At 39.2% G+C, this 22,857-nt stretch overlaps 1 protein-coding gene across 3 annotated transcripts in view; it reads right to left on the reverse strand.

Moving 5' to 3' along the window:
- Positions 1–11,150: 11,150 nt before the first annotated feature.
- The window catches only part of lpar1 (lysophosphatidic acid receptor 1), a 54,823-nt gene continuing 43,116 nt past the window's right edge, over positions 11,151–22,857 (reverse strand). For all 3 annotated transcript variants that reach the window (XM_054744208.2, XM_070552240.1, XM_015976483.3), the window contains exon 3: positions 11,151–11,647. In XM_054744208.2, coding sequence (XP_054600183.1) covers positions 11,322–11,647 — 326 coding nt within the window. In that variant the 3' untranslated portion in view covers positions 11,151–11,321. The remainder of the gene's footprint in view (positions 11,648–22,857) is intronic.

Here is a 22,857-nt window from a genome sequence, read left to right on the forward strand (position 1 = left end):
TATGCCTTTTTAATATGTTATTTTCATCAGTGGCATGTTGAGTTTCAGTTTATTTCCCCTGCAACATATTTAGATTTACAAAAGCAATGAACTCCTGACTGTTTTTACAGAGTTAGAAAAGATGCAGGCAAATCAGAATAGATGCCCAGTGGTCTGATAATCTAACATTTAACTTTTTTTTTTTTACTATCGTGCTAGAACGAACTAATTCCACACAGAGTCACTTTAAATTATGGATGTTTATCATTTCTGGTAAAGTTTCGATTCCACTTTCAGGCATTCTTATTGTAACTGTTTTTCGTTAAGAGTTTGTTTCTTAGCTTTAGTTGTTGGTTTCTCATCGGCTTATAAGATGAAAAAGGTTTCAGGTGAAAATTGTTATTTTTTTGTCAATAAATTCCAAATATATACACAAATATTTGTTCGTTGTCAAAACAAAAACTCTCAAGAGATACTAGGCTTACTAACTTCTTTTCCATTTGACAAGAATTGTCTTAAATCTCTTCTCAAAAACATGATGGTTTCATTAAAATGAAGCATGGGTTGTATTAATGAAGAACCTACATTAATAATAACTAGAAAATACCTGGGGAAGTTTTGAAAGGGGCCTGCCGGCTAGCACAAGTTAGTAGCCGTGTGATTAAAAGGCCCAAAATCATGATTTTAAGGTGACACTGGGGTAAGCAAATCAAAACCATCTGATGATCAAATTATATGATGTGATCAAGTGATACACCACACCTCCTACGGTCAAGCCGGTCATTTTGTTATAACATTTGTGGGGGTGCACACTGCTGTTTGAGCTGCATAAATAAAGAAATGGGCAGGCCCTTTAATTTCCTTTTTTTTTTCTTTTTTTTTTTTTTTTTTTACCCTGTCCTGTCCTGGCAGTGAAGACAGAATGGTTGTACCAGAGCAGTTTTACCCTGCAGCAAGAGGGATGTGTGATATTACTCCTGTTGCACAGTAGCCTTTATTATATTAGTGGCATGTCAGATTGTATTCGCTTATGCCAGAGTGGACAGGCAGGGAGAAAAGGGAGCTACAAAACAAATAGACAAAGAGAGGGAGGGAGGAGTGGAGGGACAACAGTGCACAACAAGTAGACAACAGATAACAAATACAGGCATGACACTGATAACTGTTATGTAGTCTAAAAAAGAATGAAAAAGAAAGTAGGAGATAAAAAACAACAGCATGATTACATGTACAAAGAATTCTTAAATGGTATTGTTCATCTTTGAATTAGTGTGTGTGTGTGTGTGTGTGTGTGTGTGTGTGTGTGTGTGTGTGTGTGTGTGTGTGTGTGTGTGTGTGTGTGCGCGTGCATGCGTGCTTTCGTGTGTGTGTGTGTGTGTGTGTGTGTGTTGGCTGCTTGTACTGAGTCAGGATCCTCTGGAGGTTTCTTCCTGTTAAAAGGGAGTTTTTCTTTCCACTGTCACAAAATGCTTGCTTAGTATGAAGATTGCTGTAAAGTCACTGACACTAGTCAAATATACATATATATACATGTATTTATATATATATACACACACACACACACACACACACACACACACACACACACACACACACACACACACACACACACATATATATATATATATATATATATATATATATATATATATATATATGCTATATAGGGTGTTTCATATCTTTGTGATTTGGTTTGAAAATCTTTCATATATGAAATTTGTTGATGTACTATATTTTCTTATTCTTGATTAAAATGTAAATGTTGTTTTACTTTTTATTGCTTACAAATAAAAGTCTTTAGCATATCTGTATTTAATATGTGGGTCACAGAAAGTGAGTATGGAAGGAGACTGTTATATGGGCCAGCACAGATTCCAATATACGTTAAGAATAATACAAATTTTAAAATGACAAAGTCATCAAATTGTAATGTAATAATTCACATATTAATCACAAAACTTCATGAAAAGGGTAGTACATTCTCTTCTTTTTAAAAATGAAAACAACTCTTAATTTATCAACGTTACAGCTATCAGCTTTGTCAAAAAGCTGGAAGCAAATACAAATATGGAGTCTGATAAATGTTACAAAATCTTTTAGGATTTGCCTTCTTGGTTTCTCTGGTACTTGAGATGGTTTACTTTGGGCCGGACCTTTGAAGAAACTGGCCAGCAGCTCGTTGGGTCATAATCCCAAAGAAGTGCTGAGTCACCCAATTTAGTCCAAACGTCCTCCATAAATGTTGTGAGAGCAAACAGCTGATGGTGCTGCGGTTGCTGTCTGATGTTTCGTCACATACAAGCTTGAATAAAAAGACATGAGATGTTTTAAGCAGGTACTGACTTCCATCCAAATGGTTTGACCCAGCGAGGTCATGCTCCTGAGGTCTAGTCTTCATTGTTTTATATATTCAGATTTTGCTGGAACAGCTGAAGTCTCATGGTACACACATAAGGTACACCATGGTGTACTGATATTTCTAATCACCACAAGAGGGACTAGAGAGGCGATCTGCATCAGTAAAAAGAAGTGTGTGTGCTGAGTAGGTTTCTGTGTACATAACAAAGTCCATTATGTAATATGTCCCATTTATTACAGCAAGTTTTCACATTTTTGTCAACATGTCTGAGTTTGCTTGTCAGCATGTCTGCGTGAGTTTTATAGAGAACGTGTGTGTGTGTGTGTGTGTGTGTGTGTGTGTGTGTGTGTGTGTGTGTGTGTGTGTGTGTGTGTGCTGGGGATGCCTAGCGTAAACTGTTTAGAGAAGGCAGCATGGAGCTTGGCTTTGGACCGGTCATCCCTCTTCTTTTTGATGTAAACTGTGGCTCTGACTTCCCCCCTCTCCCACTTCCTTCTGCTGCCGCCTCACTTTTCACCTCCAGTCCTTTTTTAACATCTGGACCTCATTTAAGTTTTCTTTTCTTTCCCAAGTGCTGGTGTTCAGGAATGGGCAACGCTGTTGGTGCCTTTCTGCTAAAGAATAGAAAACCCCACAATGAGCGCGGAAATAAATTGAAGCTGGCAAATGTAATGTATTGCATAAACATATCTAAAATGTGCTAATTAATTGTTTTTCAATTGTTATTCAATAGAACAATAAAACATGACAAAAATTATGAGATCCCTAGCCTACCAAGCCATCCTAAAATATAACTACTCCCACAGTTTGTCTAGCTTACATGGTACCCCTGTAAAACGCAGCAAAGGTGTCTCCAGTCTTGTATTTGGCTGTACAGTTGTTAAAAAATCATTTATTCAACTTGTAAACAGTCCATCTGTTTTTTTACAGGATAGAAGGTTGCTGTTTGGTACCAGGGTGAGTCTCACACCGAACATTAACCACAGAAAATCTGATCAGCATCTTCAAAGTATCTGCTGGAAGACCTTATGACTACAGTTTGATAGATTAGAAGTTTAGGTCCAGTGGGTTGCCTGTAGCTCCCCAGCTGCAAAAGGATAATTGGTGGCAAACTGAAGAGATGGATCATATGACTGGTAACCAAAGGGCTCGGAGAAAGACTGGAGGTGAACTCCAAGGTCAAGATTAATCAGTATCAGATTGCACAATCCATTGCTTTTTTGAGCCAAAGTGGACCAAATGAAGGAAGACTGAGGATATATCTGTTAAAAATAAAACACAAGAAAAACATCACTGCAGTTGTCCAAAATGCATATTGGAGGAAAACTGGGAGTGTCCTTTCACCAGAAAAAACCAAACCGGAGCATTTTGGGAAATCACATTAGCTCTATACTATCAGATGTAAAAGTTAGGCAGACAGGCCTGTCTCATGTAGCTTTTGCTTTGGCGTGTCTGGCGCAGGATTTCTTGGATTTTAAGAATATTGTGGCACTTTGTAGTGCAATATGCTACCCAGCGTCAAAAAGCTTGGTCTCACTTGCAGGTCATTGGTCATCCAACAAGATGCTGACTAGTGATAAATAGATGAGGCCTAGTGAAGTGTTACGGCACGTTACCAGATCTGTTTCAATACTGTGTCACTATGTCGGTTTACAGACATCATTGTGGGCAAACCTAAAAGCAAGATTCTACTGACATATTGATTCAATCAACTAGTATATGTACAATACATTTTTTAATTGTATTCTATATTGTACACTGCATTATTTAATATATTAATCCAAGTTGAACAAATCTTTGATGCACAGTAAGATAGATAAAGTGAATGTGTGTCACAATTTGTGAAAAAGTGAAACTGTTGTGAAGTTGAAGTTGCTTATGAACCGATCTTTGAGGCAGGCTGTTTTTTTTTTTATATTGTTTTTACTTATTTATAATGTGTTCTCTGTGAGAAGTGAGCCAGATCAGAAATCAACTGAGCACGATTTGGCACAGATGTAGATGCCTCGTGGACTGGCGCTCCCTGTTGTAGCTGCCATAGTGGTCGGCAACCATCTTGGATGGGTCTCCATTTGCCTCCAGTGCATTTATTTCTACTGAGGAAGATGCTTATCCAACCAAAAAAAAAAAAACACATTTTATTATGCTTTTTTCACAAAATCAGACATGTAGTATTGCATGATAGTTAAATAACTTGTCTAGCACTTTTCTATACAGCCACACTATGCAACTTTTTCATATTTTAAAACAATTTTCTTGAGTCACTATGTGCTGAAATGGCCCTTTAAAAGGTAAATTAAATGTCACTCAAACCTCACCACCCCCTTATGGCCAGAATACTGCATTTGCAACTTCAGCGTGGTGGGCGCTACTTGTCGGTCTTTAAAAAAATGGTGCTGGCATACCTGGTGCTGCAGTCTGGTACCAGCAGGTTTCCTGCATGTTTTAGATCATGAACACAGCTGATTTGTTTAATTTAGTGATGAATCACTCCTGTAGAAACCAAGGCTGGGGAGACATTTCAGCTTTTAGATTGAGACGTTAAAAGGTAAAACGCACAGGGAGGTGATAGGTTTCATTTTCAGTTTGACCACAGATAATTAATAACTGCCAAGTGAGCCTTAATAAATAAAAAAAATTAAATAAAAAATCTCAGCAGTTGGCCTAGAAAAGTCCCAGAAAAGTCAGACGTGATCCATTTTCAATAAACGGGGATAGTTGCTCACAGTTCGTTGACTCCCGTTGGGTTTGGAGAGTGACTGTTACAATCTTCTGTGCACAATGGAGCTTCTACAAATTCATATTTGTGGGATTTGGAGTCTTATTTCCTGATATTTGGACATCTCACTTCTGATTCGCTAACAAGCAACACAACTCTACCACTGACTCCATTTGCTTTGCAACGTTTATGTTTTATTTCCACAAATAACACAAGCCTGAAGGAGTTCTGTCATGTAGTGGAGTCGCTAATGCTAACATTAGCTTCTTCTAGCCGAGATGTTCTTGCTAAATCAACAACCTTCCCGCCGTGAGCCAAGATAAGTGAGTCCATGATTGTTAAGTGACAGTGTGATGCAGCAACCCGGTGTCACAGCATTCCGTGTCACATTCACGAACTGTAATCTAACATTTCGTGCTCGTGGACACGGATACATCATTTTCTCGTGCTAGTCCACACGACTTTCATCATCACTGAAATGCATGGGCCTAAAAATCCTGACGTCATCATGTCATTTTTAATCATTTAGAACTGCAGCACTGCTTTCTATTTAGACTTTACACGCTAACTCAACCTTTCTTTTACACAATTTTATCGTTATTTTATTCATTTTGCTTTATTTTTGATGGGCTACTTGGCTGTTGTAATGGATTTAAATACAAATATTTGCATTTTTCCCAGGTTGCAAATCGGCTAGGTCTATATGATATTGAGTTAATTCTTTGTGACATTTTTGTGTTCAATCTTTGTATTCATTTAATAGGCTGAAGTCTTATTTTCCTTGCCTAAATTAAAAAGCACAATGAAAAAAGTAACTCCAATACCCAAGATGCCTTCTGTCAAGAATTACGTCTTTTTGAGCTACTAAACGATCATTTTACACGTGTTTGGACGTAGATCTGCCAGACACTTCTGAACCAGACGTGTTTCCTTCTATTTCTGGCAGAAGCTAACACAGGAAATAGAGCTAAACACTATTTTCATCTTCAGCCTGCATGACAAACAGAGTGAACGATTATAATCAGAAATAATTTGTTGCATCAAAGGAGATGCTCATTTCATTTTTATTTACTGAAGAGTGAATTCAGCTATTCAGAGCAATTCAGCTCTCAACCTAAATCTATTGAGCTTTAATCAGTAGGTTTGAAACCAGCCTGCTTCAGCTGCTCTTAAAAAAACTGCATCTGCACCGTATATTATGTCGATGATCTGCACATTATTAGAGTTAGAAATCACTTCTTGTTTTTCACAAAAATCTTCTTTGGCCCAAAGTAACTTGCTGTTTTTTTCCTTAATGCAGAGGGTGAAAAATGTTTGATTTCAGTTACTAAAATGTATTCTTTGACTGAAGAAAGCCTTTTTTGTCACTCCCTGAGCAACAATGGAAACCATGGAAAGTGCCTATTGACATGACAATGATGTGACATCCCCTTCACTCAGCGACCAGGGGAATTTCCTGTTTGGAAACAGACTCTCATTGGTCCATTCGGTAGCAACAGGAAGTGAAGAGACATACATCAGTCAGCTGGAGGCAAACACTTCATAACGGTGGAATATTTAACAACACACACAGAAATATTGTTTCCAAAGAAAATATTTGTCTGCTGTGGCAACAACTTTTAGAGCATCACACATAAGTAGTCTTCCATAAAATGGCAATGTCCTAAAGCACAGTAATCCCTACATGGACAATTAATGGTATGTCCACACGTATAAAAAATCATCAACTGAAATGGAAAGAAATGTGTTCCAAAATAAAGAAACTGTCATATGAAGGTTTCTGCGGAAAGCCAAGGCTGTGAAAACGATGCCGGCTCAAGGTCCATACATTATCAGGCGTGTCTCTGTGACCCTGTGCCCTGGGTTGCTTGATGTCATGGAAACAGATAACAGAGAGGAACCACCATGACAAGACTAAACACAGTGCTATCATTTCTTCCATTCCGTTAACACCATCTAAGATGCTCATCAGAAACAAAACATGGCCACACACAAATTAAGATGTCTTGTTTTAATTGATTTTGGGAATATCAACAACTCTGGATGTGTATTTATTGGTACTGTTTGAATCAAAGGTATGGGCATTCCACTTTACTGACACATTTACTCCAAATTTTAATGATTTCATTAACAAATGTTAATTAAAGCAATCTGGCTATGACTTTGGTTTGTGCAGTTTTTGGTGTCGAGATAGTGTTAGGGTCATATATTAGCCTTCACCTTTAACTTTGAGGAAAAAAAAAAGACTCCCAGTGAAGATTGTTGGGATAAAATACCACCCAGTGAAGGCCAAAAAAATGTTTGGAGAGGTCATTTCGTCAAACCTATCCATGTAGAAACACTTCCATTCCTGACACGAATCATTGTTCTACACTGAATGTAAACATAATACAACCTCACAGGTAACGCTATGCCTCCTGTGAATTTGCTCATCTCCAGTGGTTTTATTTCACATCTTCTCTCGCTGCTTTGTTGGATGTAGTTACGTGCTAACACAGCTGGATGTGTTTGGAATTTCAGCCAGAGTACAAATGCTTTTCAGACTATTATTTGGGACACAAACACACCAAGACGTGTTTTAACGGCTCTATGAACCCATCACAGATGACATGTAACCACAATCCTACAGCACATTTAGACCAAGTAGAACAGGTAAAGTCAAAAGCAACAAAGCCTTTTCCCTTTCTGGTGATTAACTTAGGAAGGTATAGTTTATACAGATATTTATACATACTGTACACATATACTTACTTTAGTACACAAAAAGTGGCACACTGGTAAACAAAGAAAGTTTAGTTGGTTTGTTATAATAACCTGATCTAATCCATGAAATTACTAATGAGAGTGAATAGCAAACATGACGGCAGAGCCAAAGGGCAAAAAATGAGATAAATTGTTTAAGATCAAGGATCTGAGAGGTGGACAAACTTATTAATTTACTGTTTGATGAAAGAGTTTGTAAAGAATAAACAAAAGAATCATGGAACTTTTATTTTTTACAGTGTAAATGGAGTGAGTTTAGAAACAGTCAGACACTGTCACTCAATTCTTTATAATCTGCTTCCATGCAGCCAGGCTTGTTGATGAACATTTCTTTTAATATTTGCACCTTTCTCCATTCCTGTTTAAGCTACCTGATCATTTTGAATGGATTGATTTGTTGTTATTGTTCTGTTTACTGCTTCATGAATGAACTATTGCCATCTCTGCATTTGATAGATAATAAATGATAAATGACCCGCACTTGTATAGCGCCTCTCAGAGTAAGGACTCCAAAGCGCTTTACACTACAGAGTATCATTCATCCATTCACGCACACATTCACACACTGATGGTGATGAGCTACAATGTAGCCACAGCTGCCCTGGGGCGCACTGACAGAGGTAAGGCTGCCGAGCACTGGCGCCACCGGACCCTCCGACCATAAACTGTAACAGAGCCCAGTTTTTGCTGATGTTTACTTTTTAAAACACCTAAAAATATTAAAAAGTATGGCTTTTTGAAACCAAAACAGAAAAAAATTACGACTGGTTCAAAGCATGTACACATTAGTGTACCTGGACCAGACAGAAAAGAAAAGAAAAGGAAAATTTACCATTTCTGTGTTGTTTAAAAAAGAAAGCTAATAATGCTGAATATGAAACAAGGTAGTTAAAGATCTTGGGCATGTTTAGCTGATCATGTTAGCAAAAGAGAGAAAATAGAAAAACTGGAAGAAAAATTGATAAAAAAACGCACACTGCTCATTGTACTGAAATGATCCGGTGTAGCTCTTTGGAGTTTGGTTTAAAAGGTTTGAAGACCTACAGACCAGCAGCTTCCTGTGAACATATACAGGCTCACCAAGATGTCTGATCACTTCATTTATATCCCGGAGAGAAAAATCGTTTACCATAATCAGTAGTTATCACGAGATAACTAGCAGGGCAGAAACAAAGGGATTAAATCACAACATTTTTCATCTTGTCGGGTACCCTGGTGAGTTTTTTTTGGGGGGGGCACATTGTGTGGAAGATCAGCTCAGACAATGCGGCAGCAACAGTTTGTTTGTTTCACTCCAGAGTCGAGTAAACATCATCTTTTTTGTCGCATTTTTGCTTAGGTCTTCTTTGACTAAGCTGCAATCTAAGCAATTTGAGGACTTGGCACCCAAGTCTTGGGATGTATGAGAATATAAGAGGATCCTTTAAGAGCAGCTAAGGTCCAGCTTTGTGAGGAGTGTGATGATAGAGCAAATGAAGTCATAAATGAGGTTTGTGAGAAAAGCCATTTTTCCACAAAGCTTCTAAGTGTCTTTCCTTTGCAGCCAAGTAGTTTGGTTTTTTTATGTTAAATGTTTAGGTAGAGGCACAAAAGCTCTAATAGAACAAGGATTTAAAGAAGCTGCTTTAAGGTTGACCTTCAGTACATCAAGTTTCCAATAAGAGCTGCAGTCAGAATTTATCCTCGCTAATCTCATTTCAATGAGAACATATTTTAGATTATGGTATAATGACCTTATTTTATCATGGACAAACTCAGAGTTGTTTTTTTTAGGGCAGGAGGGTACGTTTTGAGGTTTTGTTGTTATGCTTATTGGAATAATCATGTCTCTTTTCTTTCTGTGTTTGACTTTACTCTTAATCTTATTTTACTCTTATAAACCTAAATTATACCTTTTTTATCCGAACAAATTTAATTTAATCTGAAAATAGCCAATGTAGAAATCTTTGGAACGACTTGCTTTTTAACAAAATGTCCTGATTTATGGCATTTACTGAACTGTTTGCATTGGTTTGTTGGATAAAGCAGTGTGCTCCTACTGAGGTCCCTGGACTCCTAAGGGTCCAAAAGCCATAAATTGTGGGCCCATGAAGCACATGTAGTGGGACCTATATGTATGCATCTCCTGGGGTGGAGCTAATTAGGATAATGGACAAATATTCAAGTTTGTCTATTTTATCAAGTCAATGCAAAAGCCGAACCAGCTGAAATTAGATCACAACAGTTACCTGGATTCTGGCTTCATAGAGAATGAGTGTGGTGGACCAAAATGTGTCTTGTGTCTTCAAGTAGTAAATGAAGCAATGGTTACAGTGGAATATCATCCCAAAGCCAACGTAGTTCAAGAATAAAACAAAAGATTTGGTTTTCCAGTGAAGGAGTGAGAACCACGCACCCCAGTAAAAAACAAAAACAAACAGTGAACCTGCCCACAACAAATAAGGGGGGCCTTGGAGAACAATGCCCCTTCTGTAAGGGGTCAGTGGCCTTCAAAGGTTTGGGAACAGCTGGGATACTGAAAACAAACTGTTGGGAAAAGGACAAATTTATAAGAAAATATATATTTTTTAAGATCACTTCATAGAAAAAAGTATCTGGCATTGATTTCTCTTGGTGCTGCAATTTTTGTTGTGTGTGTGAGTGTGTGTGCATGCGCGTGTGCGTGCGTGCATTTTCAGTATAACTGTTAAAATAATGACAACTCCAAAGAAAAATCTGTCCTGAGTTAACAAACAAAGGCAAAGTGTGGAATTTCCCTCTGGGATTAATAAAGTATTTTTGAATTTGAATTTGAAGTGTTTAGTTGCATATTTAGTTTTCACTGAACATTTAAATGACCTTGAAAGAGAGTATAGAGTTCATCTGACCTAATATATGTCAATCCAAAGGCCTCAACTGAAGAAGTTTGTGTCGGATTGTGTTTCTGAAAAATACACACGCTCAATGCTAAATACTGTCTTTTTCACATACTATGTTGTGCCTTTGCCGTCATGGGAAATCACAGAAAAGCTGAGAGATGAAGTCAGGTTCATGAGGTGTAAAATCACTTGTGTTCAGCCTGTAGGAGTTTCAGAAGTCAGTCCTTTTTGTGCCAATGAGGCACAAGCGACGCTTGAGAAGTTATCGTTTTTATCACAGAGGAGATTCAAAGTGGGGTCGGAACTGGAGAATAAGGATCGTTATATTGGATTCACCTTCACTTCACAGATAGCTTAAATAAATCATATCTTTGCTTGTAAAAAAAAACATTTAACACTAAACAAAAATACTACAAGCCTGTCAGAATCCTCAATAGTTTAACTTCTGTTTTCAAACAGATGAAGTCTTTCATGTCCTATTGTCTCCTTCCTTGTATTCACCTTCCTTCTCATCCGTCTGCTCTTATGCACAAATGTACACGTCAGTCTGCAGTTTTTCCACATTCCCAATCCCTTTTAACCATGTTTTTTCCCAAGAATTCCTAAAATGTCCAGCCTTCACCCTTTTTCTTCGTACAGGTTTTCATACCACTGAGTGTTCGTTGATGTGGTGATGGCGCTCATGCACCGCACCTGCCCCCAGCACCGTGTGGTTGATGGAGGATGCAGACCTGTCGGATCCTTCAACTGCCATGCCATTGATGTTCTCTTGCCGCTGGCAGCATAAGATCTGCTTGAAGGTGGCGCTCATCTCCTTGTCGCGGTAGGAGTAGATGATGGGATTCATGGCTGAGTTGAACTCGGCGAGAAGCAAGAAGAACTTCTCGTAGGTGAGGACGCTGCAGTTGACACAGAAAACGTCGAGGAGGAGGATGACCAAACCTGGAGTCCAGCAGATGATGAAAGCACCTGCAGGGGAAAAAAACAACATACAACATCTTAGATATTAAAAAATTATGCAGGTGTGAAATCTTTATAATTAGGAAATGAAAAAAATCCTTCGATGTGTATTTTTATGTTTTACGTAAATAAGCTCTAATGGTTGTCTTTCATGTCCATCTGTGGTTTTAAATGAAAAAGGTAAAAAAGAGCTCATGACTTGTTCAGAGAAATTATCCCAAAAATGTCTTTGTCGATATGAATTAAACAGATTTTTCTGTTTTTGTCTAACCACACCCCGAAATTCAAAGACTGCTAAATAAAAATGTTGTTTCATAAAATAATCTAACATCAAAACAACAAATGATGTCCCACTTCCCTTTTTAGCAGTCTTGTCTCTCTTTGGACACAAAGAACCCACTTTACAACCACATCACCACTAATGCACAGAACAAAGCATTAATCTCTGAGCTCATCTAAAACATTTCCAACACCTCATGATGGAAGCAGAGTGCTTTTGGCTGGAAGGGGCTTTCCAAATGTACTCTACTATACATCAGTGGTTATGTTCAGGAACAATAACACAAAAGGTTTTCCTGTAACTGAAAAAAAAAACCTCAGAAATACAAGTAAACAGCTCTTTAGATCGATGAGACACAACATTAGGACTAAAAACGTGTCTGTAGTATTGACTTGCTTTCTAGAGATGAGATGTCTTCAGATCAGGGATAAGTCCAGATGATCTAAAACTGTCATGGTGGTCATGAATAATCAACACCTCCACTGTTCAGTGATGCATCTGTGCATCTTAAAGTCATATATTAATTACACATAATATATACCTGTTGTATCCATGTTTAAAGTATTTTGATGCATAAATTAAAAGAAAATGAAGACGTGTGATAATGTTTTTTTTTACCATTTCCCACAGGATATCAAACATTTGTGAATGAACCCTCTAAAATTTTGTTGGAAGTTTAAATTATGGGTCTTCATGCACTGCGGAAAGAAATATGAAGATTTTAAATGCAGACCCTTAGAAATTTCCAAATTTCCTATATACACACACACACACACACACACACACACACACACACACACACATATATATATATATATATATATATATATATAGGCAAATTAAGCTAAAACATAAAGCTTTTTAATTTCAGTCTACTTGAGGTGATTCATCATCATTCCTATTAGACAGTTGTAGGACATTAGGCTCTTGAGACTTTAGCAGAAAGAAATTGTGCAAGTGTAGTGAGATAGAAATGACAGGCAGGCCTGTTATCTGTTAGTGTTCCTGCAGGCAGCAGCTGCAGCAAAGGCTTGACCTCACTTCCCAGCTATGCAACAAGACCCTCCAGATTCTCCAGAGCTGGATGCATGTTTTAATTGTTCACAACTCAACATATTTGAACTATTTACGTTTTATGCCTGAACAGGACAATGATCAGATAGTTTTTTTTTCATGGAGTTTATGAAGGTAATAGTTATTTTTGTTTTTTTGCATTATCATTGCTTGAAAAATTCCCGTGGAGAAAAAAAAAAGGGACTGGAGAAGTCGAAAGTCACAGCACGAAAGTAAACAAACATGTATTTATGTATGAACATGTATTTGACAGAAATACCAACATAAAATCACCTAAATATACAAAGATGTTTTCCTACAAATCTAAACAAACTGTAAAGATGTTCCTCTACAAATTGGTCTAAATACCCTCCACTATAGCCTGAACAGGTCTACTCTTGGCCTGAATTTGGTCTTGACCATCACAGTGCTCCAAATGTTTGCTGGACCAGAGCAGAAAGCCAATGGTGATGTTTCAGGAACACCGGAAATTTGCAACAGCTTAGGCATCAGCTTTGGCGGATTTAGACGAGGGGTTTTATGTGTGACATGAGCAGACAGAGGTACTTAAAGTAAAACTGAACAGTGTCCAGCTTCTCCATCCTACTAGTTGAAAACAGAATTACAACAGTTATAAACAAGCCTGCAGCAGCCTGCTGTAGCTAGCACCAACAATGAGCTAACATTAACCTGAACCAAGACTCACTAAATAAGTCACAAATGAAAAAGATCCACACCATTGGACAAAAAATATTATTATTTACACGTCATGTAGCAACAAAGCCAGGTCACCATCAGCCCATGATTTCATATCTTCCTTTAGCCCCCTCAAACAAGTGTGTGCCGATGTTCACTCTGCTTTTAGCTCTTTGCTCCACCTCCAAAGACAAAACTTTTTGACTTTTATGTCCAGCCTCTACCAGGATGCCAACAAGAAAGCAAACTTCTTTTTTTTCTTCTCACAATATTTATTTTGATGGTCAGCGAACTGAAAAAAGCTAACTGCTAGCCATTATATTTACTACTAGCACAGAAAATAGCTGACAGTTGTTGAGCAGGTAAAAAGCACCCCCTAGGGCTCCTGTCAGCCCCCCAAAATTGTTAAGTTCTGTTTCTGGTAAGCAGAGATCTGCAGTGCTGTCCCATGTGAAGTTGGTTATTGATTGCGTTTCAGCGCTAGGGTCACTTGAATTGCCCTAACATTATGGTTTTAACTGTTCTTCTTTTTAAACCGGATGCTTGATTTTATTTTGTCCGACATTTGTTTTTTTTATCGATTGGTCTTATTCCAATATCTCTTATCTGTAATGCTGTTTGCTTGCTATTTTACGATTTTATGTTTTTATCCTGCTTTTATGCCCATGTATTGGGAATGTTTTTCTTTTAATGATGTTGTTCAACACCTTGGGCTTCGGATAATGTTGTAGAAGGTGCTATACAAATAAAATTTGATTGATTGATTGATTGAAGTTGGTAAAGTTTCTACCCACACAATCACTAAACCTTCTTTTTAAAGCAGTTGGTTAAAGTGTTAAATACTGCTTAGTACTTTATTTTAAAAAAGGGTGTATTTGCTTCTTCTTTGGTGGTATTAGGCGGACTGCCCCGTTGACCAATTGCCGTAGCAGTGAAAACGACACGTTGTTCTTTGGTCTGATTGGTCCTAGTGGCGGTTTGAAAGACAACCGTAGGTCATAACCCATGACAGACCTCTGTCTATGGCTGATAATATACACACGTACCCATGAGACATTTGTTTCAGTAAAGACAAAAACTGTTTTTTCCCAACCTTCTTCATCTTTTCTCTTCCTGGTGGAAATGGATTTTTACAAAAAAAAAAGAGAAAAGAGGATTAAGGGAACAATAATAGGAAAATAATGGAGACCAGGCTGAAGCAGTAAACCCTGCAGTCCCACAAACCTTCACTCAGACAACACACACATGCAGAACTGAAGGCAGACACATGTCCAGATGCAAACTCACAGAACTAAAAGAAAATCAACACACACTCACATGGCTACACGTTTTACAAAGACAGATGGGACAACATGTGGAGGATGTTGAGAAATCGCATAACTCTTCATTCCAGCCCAGGATTCTTTGTGTCACAGTTAACACTGCAGTCACCCCTGGGAGATTTGTTAGAATAGCCGTTTAAAAAGGGCTTTTTTAAATGGCTGAGGATGGGGATGCTTTAAGGATAACCAGAGGTGGTTGGATTACAATTTATGACAATACAATGGCATTGCTAATAAATAAACATAGCAAAAATATAAATAAAAATCTAATGAATTAAACATGGTGTTCTCTGATAGGGCTGTAAATACTCTGACGCTTTAATGTGCACAACAAATAGCTGTTGGAGATGTTTCACCAGTTTTTTTGGTGCCAAGTGCTGTTTCTGCTGTTTTAGTTCGCTGTGGGAGACAAAAACCATAAATAAGGATAAAAGAGAGAGAGAGGAGATCGGTGAACAAACTGCATTCCTTCAATTCACTTGTAAGTTCTGAAATTTCTTTTAACACCCAACACCTTATCCGTCAAAGTGTCATAGATTTTAGCCACATTTTCACTATCGGAGTACCAGGAAGGGGGGTGGGGTGGGGGGGTTGGGGGGGGGGGGGGACCGGGAAAATACAATGCCTCGGTCCTATCAGCTGTTGAGTCTCCGTTCTAAAGCTGCACTTTGCTAAGACGTCAGCATTTTGGGTTTTGGCAGTTAAGTGTCATCACTGATCAACACTAAAATATGAATCAAAAGTGGTCCCAGCCAAAGAAACATCAGTTAAAGCATAAAAAGTGCTGCTTTTGAAGAAACCATTAAAAAAAAACTTTGTAAAACTACAGCGGGATCATTTCATTGATCTTGTCAGTCATGGGTTGTATGTGAATGTAACGGCTGTCTGAGTGAGAGTTCCTTCACCACAACTGGGTTATCTTAGTTTGAATGAAAACAGAACCAGGAGGATAAAAACACCGTCAGTAATTTTCCACCCATAGTCTACCTCTCTCTCCAGTCTCAGGCAATCCAACTAAATATTATTTGCAGCATATAAACTATCAAACACTATAATAGAAAATGTAGGTTTTCTCTTGTCTTTTCAAAGCAATCAGCAATGTATGTCTAAAACCAGCAGTGCCACACTTTATTTCCTTTGAGACAGAGTGAGATGCCCCAGATGCTGCCTGGTCTGTGTGACCACCCTCCAACCAGCTGTCATCCTAAACACCCAACATCTGATGGTCCAAACCAGCCACCAGTTACTAAATGAATCACTGGGCAGTCAGTGTGGTCATTGCTTCTTACACCATTCTCCACAGCTAATGGAACATGTCACTGGTTTATGAATGCCTTTAAGTGTTCAGCTCAGTTATCTTTGCAGCATCTCCAAAAACCTTTCTTTTCTTTTTTTTATTTGGCCACATTGTGCATGCAGTCAAACATCTGACTCTGTAAGCAGTATCTAAACAAGGCTTTGGTCCCACCAGTGTTATTCTATTGCTGTTTTCTAGATCCAGTAATGTGCTTTTCCCATTTGAGAGCTGCACTTTTAAATTGTGGATTTTAATGCTTCTCTGTTATTTCTCCTGCGTAATCATGTTGGTTTAGATTTCACCTAATGTGAATTCTCCCAGGCCCTTAAAATGAATAAAGACCCAGGATTACATTACTGCTCTCACTCCTCCCTATCTTCTCCTTCTTTCCATTAAGTTGCTTTTCTCTGTTTCTTTTTTCCCATCTGGTTTCCCGTTTCTCCTCCAACTCTACATTTTCCCGTGTCTTGTCTCTGTATTTCATATCTCCTGTTTCCCTTTCTTTGCACACTACCTTGCCTTCTTTCACCCCGTTTGTCTCTTAGTTGCATCGACTATCATGCATCTTTTGTTCTGTTTATGTCTTCTTGTGATTTTTTTCCTTTTCTCTGTGGTTGTGACCAGGGTGCATGTAAATGTTTCTGGAATGGCTGCGTGGCTCCCTGTTTGTCTGCAGAAAGCTCCTTTTCCTCCCTCCTTTTTCCCACATCAGGATGTCTACACAAACATGGGAGATTAGATAAAAGTTCACATTCAGTAGCTGACTGTTTACAGTTATTGATAAAGGAGCTTGTGGTGCGCACGAAGATGGATTCTGGAAGTGGTGTCACATAATGGCCTAAGAAACAGGTCTTTGACTAGAAGTACAGAGACCTCTTTGAAATGACTGTAATGCTTTTTTTTTTTTTTTTTTTTTTTTTGCTCCTCTGGCAGCATAAAAATCCCATAATACATCTGCAGAGTCACTCCCGAGTGCTGAGACTTCTGGTTTTCAGACCTGACTTCTGCTATTTTTTCTTCTCATGACTTCAAAACTAAATCCAAACAAAAATGCACACCGAGGCTGGAATTGGGGTTTGAAAGGACCCAGCCTCCATTTTCTGCCTCTAATTTTAAAAGCTAATTAAAAAAAAAAAGATGTGTTCTTCTATTTATGGAATAAACTGTAGAAAAAAAGACAATTCATCATTATCTTTCAGCTGCTGTGTTTCCTGTGTAGATATGTGAATGTTTCTTCTTCCGTTATCCAGGCTGTCACCAGCCTTGATGACTCGAGGCTATGAACTTCCTTGACTTTGGTTTTCAGCAAAACAGCGAAAATGAACTCCTAGCTAAAAAGTGTCATCCTCACACTGAAAAGCTGACAGAAACTAAACTTTCACAGCTTAAGCCTTGGCCTGAACATTTCCTTTTAAATCCCACTATTAGGTTTTTGCAATCACTGTGCTAGAAACAAGGATTTAATCATGAAGGAGCAAGACACATTTTAGTCGTTTTAAAGAACAACAAAATAATGAAAAAGTAAAAAGTGTTTCAGGACTCTGCAGACCAAACAACTTTTTCAAGTGGTGAGAAAAGTAAAAAAAAAAAACGGATGGAAGTGAGGACATCTGTGGGATGATTAAATTAAAAAAAAGCATATGTCAGGTGGTCTTTGGGATCTAGCACATGAGGATGAGGAAGAAGTGATCCGAGGCATTCTGGTGATTTTATTTTATTGAGCAAGAAAAAGCCGACGCCTTTCAGTCACGTACGACCTTCAGGATCTGTGAGGAAATTAGTTGATGCTGCTTTTCTCCATATTTATGAACACTGCTGTGTGAAATACTAAAAAGTCATTAAACGGCATGTATTATCAGAGCTGAAGTGTCTGCTGATGTCATTCCAGCATCTGCTTATGCTTCTTGCTCAGTTGGGAGAAATTTTGTGATGAAAATATAACAGGAAATGCCACAAAACCCATCAGCAACATATTTTGATTTGCATTGTATTTTGTCTAAAATAGATAGCAGAAAAAGTCAAATCTACCTTATGTCTTTCTTTGCAGGTGTGATCAACACTTTGCACCAACGCTTCTGAGACACTGAGACACTCCAGTCGACAGTCAAAACACGTCAAGGTAAAAAGAAACCAACAACTGATATGTAGGAAATTAAACAAAGTGGACAAGAAGGATGTTTTTACAATTATTTTATCCATCACTTCCAACAAAGGGGAATATTAAAGTCTTGTTTGTTTTGTCTTCACATTTCTGACATTTCTGTACCGTCTCATAACCTTATAATTCAAGACTTCTGAAAATAGGGTCAGTTCTACTTGACTTGAGTTATAGAGCGTCTCTAAATGTGCAGGATTTATCCGGGCCAGTATTTATCCGGGCCAGTATTTACAACATGTGCAAACTCTGGAAGAATCCAATAAGGTCTAATGTTGAAGTAGAGTAATGAGTTCCCCAGAATGAACAATTGATGCTGCTGAAGTCAGGATTCACAGAGACAGATGCTGCCATTGTAACGGACTGAAAACTCTGCAGTGTGCAATAAGATCTCTTGGCAGACACACAAACACTGAGCCACACAGAAAAACAGGTGACATCGTGATCAACATACCAGGCGTAGTTGAATCCTGACAGCTGATTGTAGTCTTTGGCGCACGGCGAACACCCATTGGTTTCTGACTCGGTTTATTAGAAACCACATGTGAAATTACAGCAACAAAATGACACAATTGTGTATTCCTGGAACGGCATTTGTGACTTTTTTTATCCTTCTTTTGAAATCTAGATGTGAAAATCTTAGAATTTTGGGGGTAAACACTTGCTGGCCAAACCCAGCGATATTTGTAACAAATGTGAGTTGGTGATACACCATCTGACTGCGTGTGTTTGGGGATTCCATGGCTTGGCACGTCTATCAATGTGGCTTCATACAGGACCATAATCTTTGAGATACCTTAAATCCTCTAATACAGGCCCGGGCCTGTATTTGACTCAAGCTCATCAAGCTACAGGCCTTTACTGGAAGGAGGGCCAGAATTAGAGGCAGGCCTCAATTTCTATTTGAGCAAAATGAACTAATGGTTCGCTGGAGTTTTTGACAATTAAAATTGCGCCCACATTTTCAAAGTTAAACACATTTCTTTTAACAACGGTAGTTTCTGCTTCAGCCCTCTCCCCCCTCCCCCTGCGCAGCGGCCGCAAACTCACTGATGCGCCTGCAGCCTCTCGGAGTTCGTGCTGCTCTAAACATTAAAATAATTATTTCATTTTCTGTTCCTCACTTCTGATTACCTTCAATGGTGTCTGTTTGTTGCAACCACCAGGTACAAAAACTAACTTGTTTTTATTTGACTATTTTTCTGTCCTGCCTGTTTATTATCTTCCTGCATCTCCTCTCAGTCCTAAAGAAAAAACTGCTACCTGGGTTCATACATATTCACCTTATGAGTTACCTTTGAACTGCAGTTCTAAAAGATCTACCGACCGCAAAAACAGCGGAGTGCTCGCTGCTCGGCGGCCGTATAAGTGATCAGTGCATCACCGGAGGACAAGGTGATGCACCCCGCTCCACAGCAGCAAAACGCATCAGGCGCAAATAAAAGAATAAAAGACAGAAAACATTAAAGGAAATGAGCCGACATGAACAATCTCGTGTTAAATTAGTTTTTGAGGTGGCAACACCTAATTTGATAATGTTACTGTGGCCGTGCTCAGGACGCAGATCTACTGACCGCAAAAACAGCGGAGTGCTTGCTGCTTGGCGGCCGCATCAGTGATCGGTGATCACCGGAGGACAAGGTGATGTGCCCCGCTCCACAGCTGCGAAAAGCATCAGGCGCAAATAAAAGACAGAAAACATTAAAGGAAATGAGCCGACATGAACGATCGCGTGTCAGTACCGACGCTCTGGCACAACGCGTTGCTCCCCCGATGCGCAGGAGCTTGTCACCTGCTGACAGCAGGCTGCTGTCTTTTCCGAGGGCTGCATCTTGTCGGTCATTATCACGTGACAGCGACTAGTCGATGACAGGCATAAAAAGTCACTATAGTGAAGTCGACTAGTTCATACAACCCCTATTGCTCCCCAGTGTTCTGCAGCGCACGTTCTCTTTGTACTTGATATCAAATTTTCGCCTCCTCTTCGTCTCCGCACGGTTAAAGTTACCCTCGCGGTCTATCACTGGCAAATCAAAAGTGAGACGGATGACACAACCACCCCCCGTACTTGGTTGTTACCACATTCCACCCGGCCACAATAAGAGACCGGCCATTATTCACCTCCGCCGACTCCGACACCGGCCAAAAATATGATACCCGGCTGTTAATTGAATACAGGCCAACATTAGAGGATTTATGGTAATCAAATTATTCACAGAAAGCCTGTACAGGGGCCAAACACACCCACGTAAAAAAGTAATTTGCTCACTGATGGTTAATAAAGAGAATCTCTGCTCAGGTTGTTCAAAAGATGTTGGCTTCTACTGCACCCCTGGGTCAGATCGTCAACAGGTGGCCAACAGACTCTGAATCAGTTTGCACTAAAATTTCAATACCTTCTGAATAAATGAGGCTCCCGCAACAGCCTTTGGACCTTGGCTTGAGCTCCTTGCATTCATCACAACAAGAGAAGTTGTGCATCTGTCACACTTTGAGACAAATCTGGTGGATTTCACATTGATATTCCATCTGAAGTGCCATTAGGTCATGCAACACACTTTGTTCCACCAGGTATTACAGATCAGGGGTCTCATTTGTGAAACTAGTGTAGAATCCTTACTATAACACTGCTTAAGCTAAAAAAAAAGACACTTACGCAAACTCATTTTCCAACCTATAACACTGCTTATGCAGAGCTGCACACAATCCCTGCTTTATAAATGACATCCATCTTAGAAATGTGCTCAGGTGTTTCTGGATCTTACCCCGCCTCCTGCACAACCTTTTGCCATACATATTCAAAACAAACCGCCAGCTAATCGGTGGTATTTCACAGGTAACTATGGCAACTGAGACTGACACTGAGGTGCTTGTGGGTGACTGTAGGAACAAATGTTAGCCTGCCTGTTGGCTAATTCCCTCTGGAACTCACCAGTCTCAGGAAACCTGGTGCACACCAACGATAGAAGATACATACCGTATTTTCCGGAGTATAAGCCGCTACTTTTTCCCACGCTTTGAACCATGCAGCTTATAATGAGGTGCGGCTTTAGTCAACCAGAAAGGATGGATGCTGGAAAGTCTAGTGAAGGAATGGTTAAAGGAGAACTACGGAAAGCGCCCAGGAGGATTTTTTTCGCAGTAAAACGGCGCTGTTTGTTGTCCCAGCTTCACCCCGGGATGATGACAGCAACACGGAGAGTGACACTGACATCGCCACAGAAAAGGTATGTGACGAAGCTCTTCTGAGGCTGTTCAACTCCGACACTGAAGAAGATTACTTCAGTGGTTTCAGTGCGGAGGGAAACGATGAATAAACTAATCAATAACTTTTCTGTTTTGTTTGATACTGATCAGTTCAGTTACATTCAGTTCAACTACGTTTTCAGTTCAGTAGATATCTGCGGCTTTTAGCCCAGAAATTACGGTAGTCTCATTGTTTCATTAACTATATATATATATATATATATATATATATATATATATATACATATGAAAAACCACACTGCTCCTCCTGAATCCGAGGTTCAACAATCCGACGGACCCTCCTTTCCAGAACCCCTGAATAGACCTTACCAGGAAGGTTCAGGAATGTGATCCCCCTGTAGTTGGAACACAGCCTGCGGCCCCCCTTTTTAAATAAGCGGACCATCACCCCGGTCTGCCAGACCAGTGGGACTGCTATGGAACTAGGAGACTGCCCCCGATGTCCACGCGATATTGCAGAGCCGTGTCAGCCAACACAGCCCCACAACATCCAGAGCCTTAAGGAACTCCGGGCACATCTCATCCACCCCTGGAGCCTTGCCACAGAGGAGCTTTTTAACCACCTCAGTGACCTCAGCACCAGAGATTTGAGAGGCCAACCCAAAGTCCCCAGACTCTGCTTCCTCACTGGAAGACGTGTCAATGGGATTGAGGAGGTCTTCGAAGTATTCTGCCCACCCATCCACAATGTCCTGAGTAGAGGTCAGCAGCACACCGTCCCCACTATAGATAGTGTTGGTAGCGCACTGCTACCAACACTATCTATAGTATATATATAAATCTGATCTATTCCACCCACTTCTGATCCTTTGAAAATTATGTGAGCAAGCCTGATTTCTGATCATGTGATTGAATCAGGGCATCCCTAGTTAGCATGTTAATCTGCCATCCAAAACATATAGTTAGCATCAGCCCATTCTTCTTACTAGATCTTTTAGGCTATCTTACTGCATACAAATTTCTACAAAAACACAATAAACATGTATTTTATTTCACTGGTGTGTGCCAATGACTTCAAATAATCATCAATAATCATCAAATAATCTTCAGAACTTCTGTAAATTCCATAATGAATGTTAATTATCTTCCATTTTATGGCAAAAAATAAAAATGGATAAATAAAGATAAATATGTAATTTTTTCTTTTCT

The sequence above is a fragment of the Nothobranchius furzeri genome, chromosome 6 (assembly GCF_043380555.1).
Source record: "Nothobranchius furzeri strain GRZ-AD chromosome 6, NfurGRZ-RIMD1, whole genome shotgun sequence".
Taxonomy (NCBI): Eukaryota; Metazoa; Chordata; class Actinopteri; order Cyprinodontiformes; family Nothobranchiidae; genus Nothobranchius; species Nothobranchius furzeri.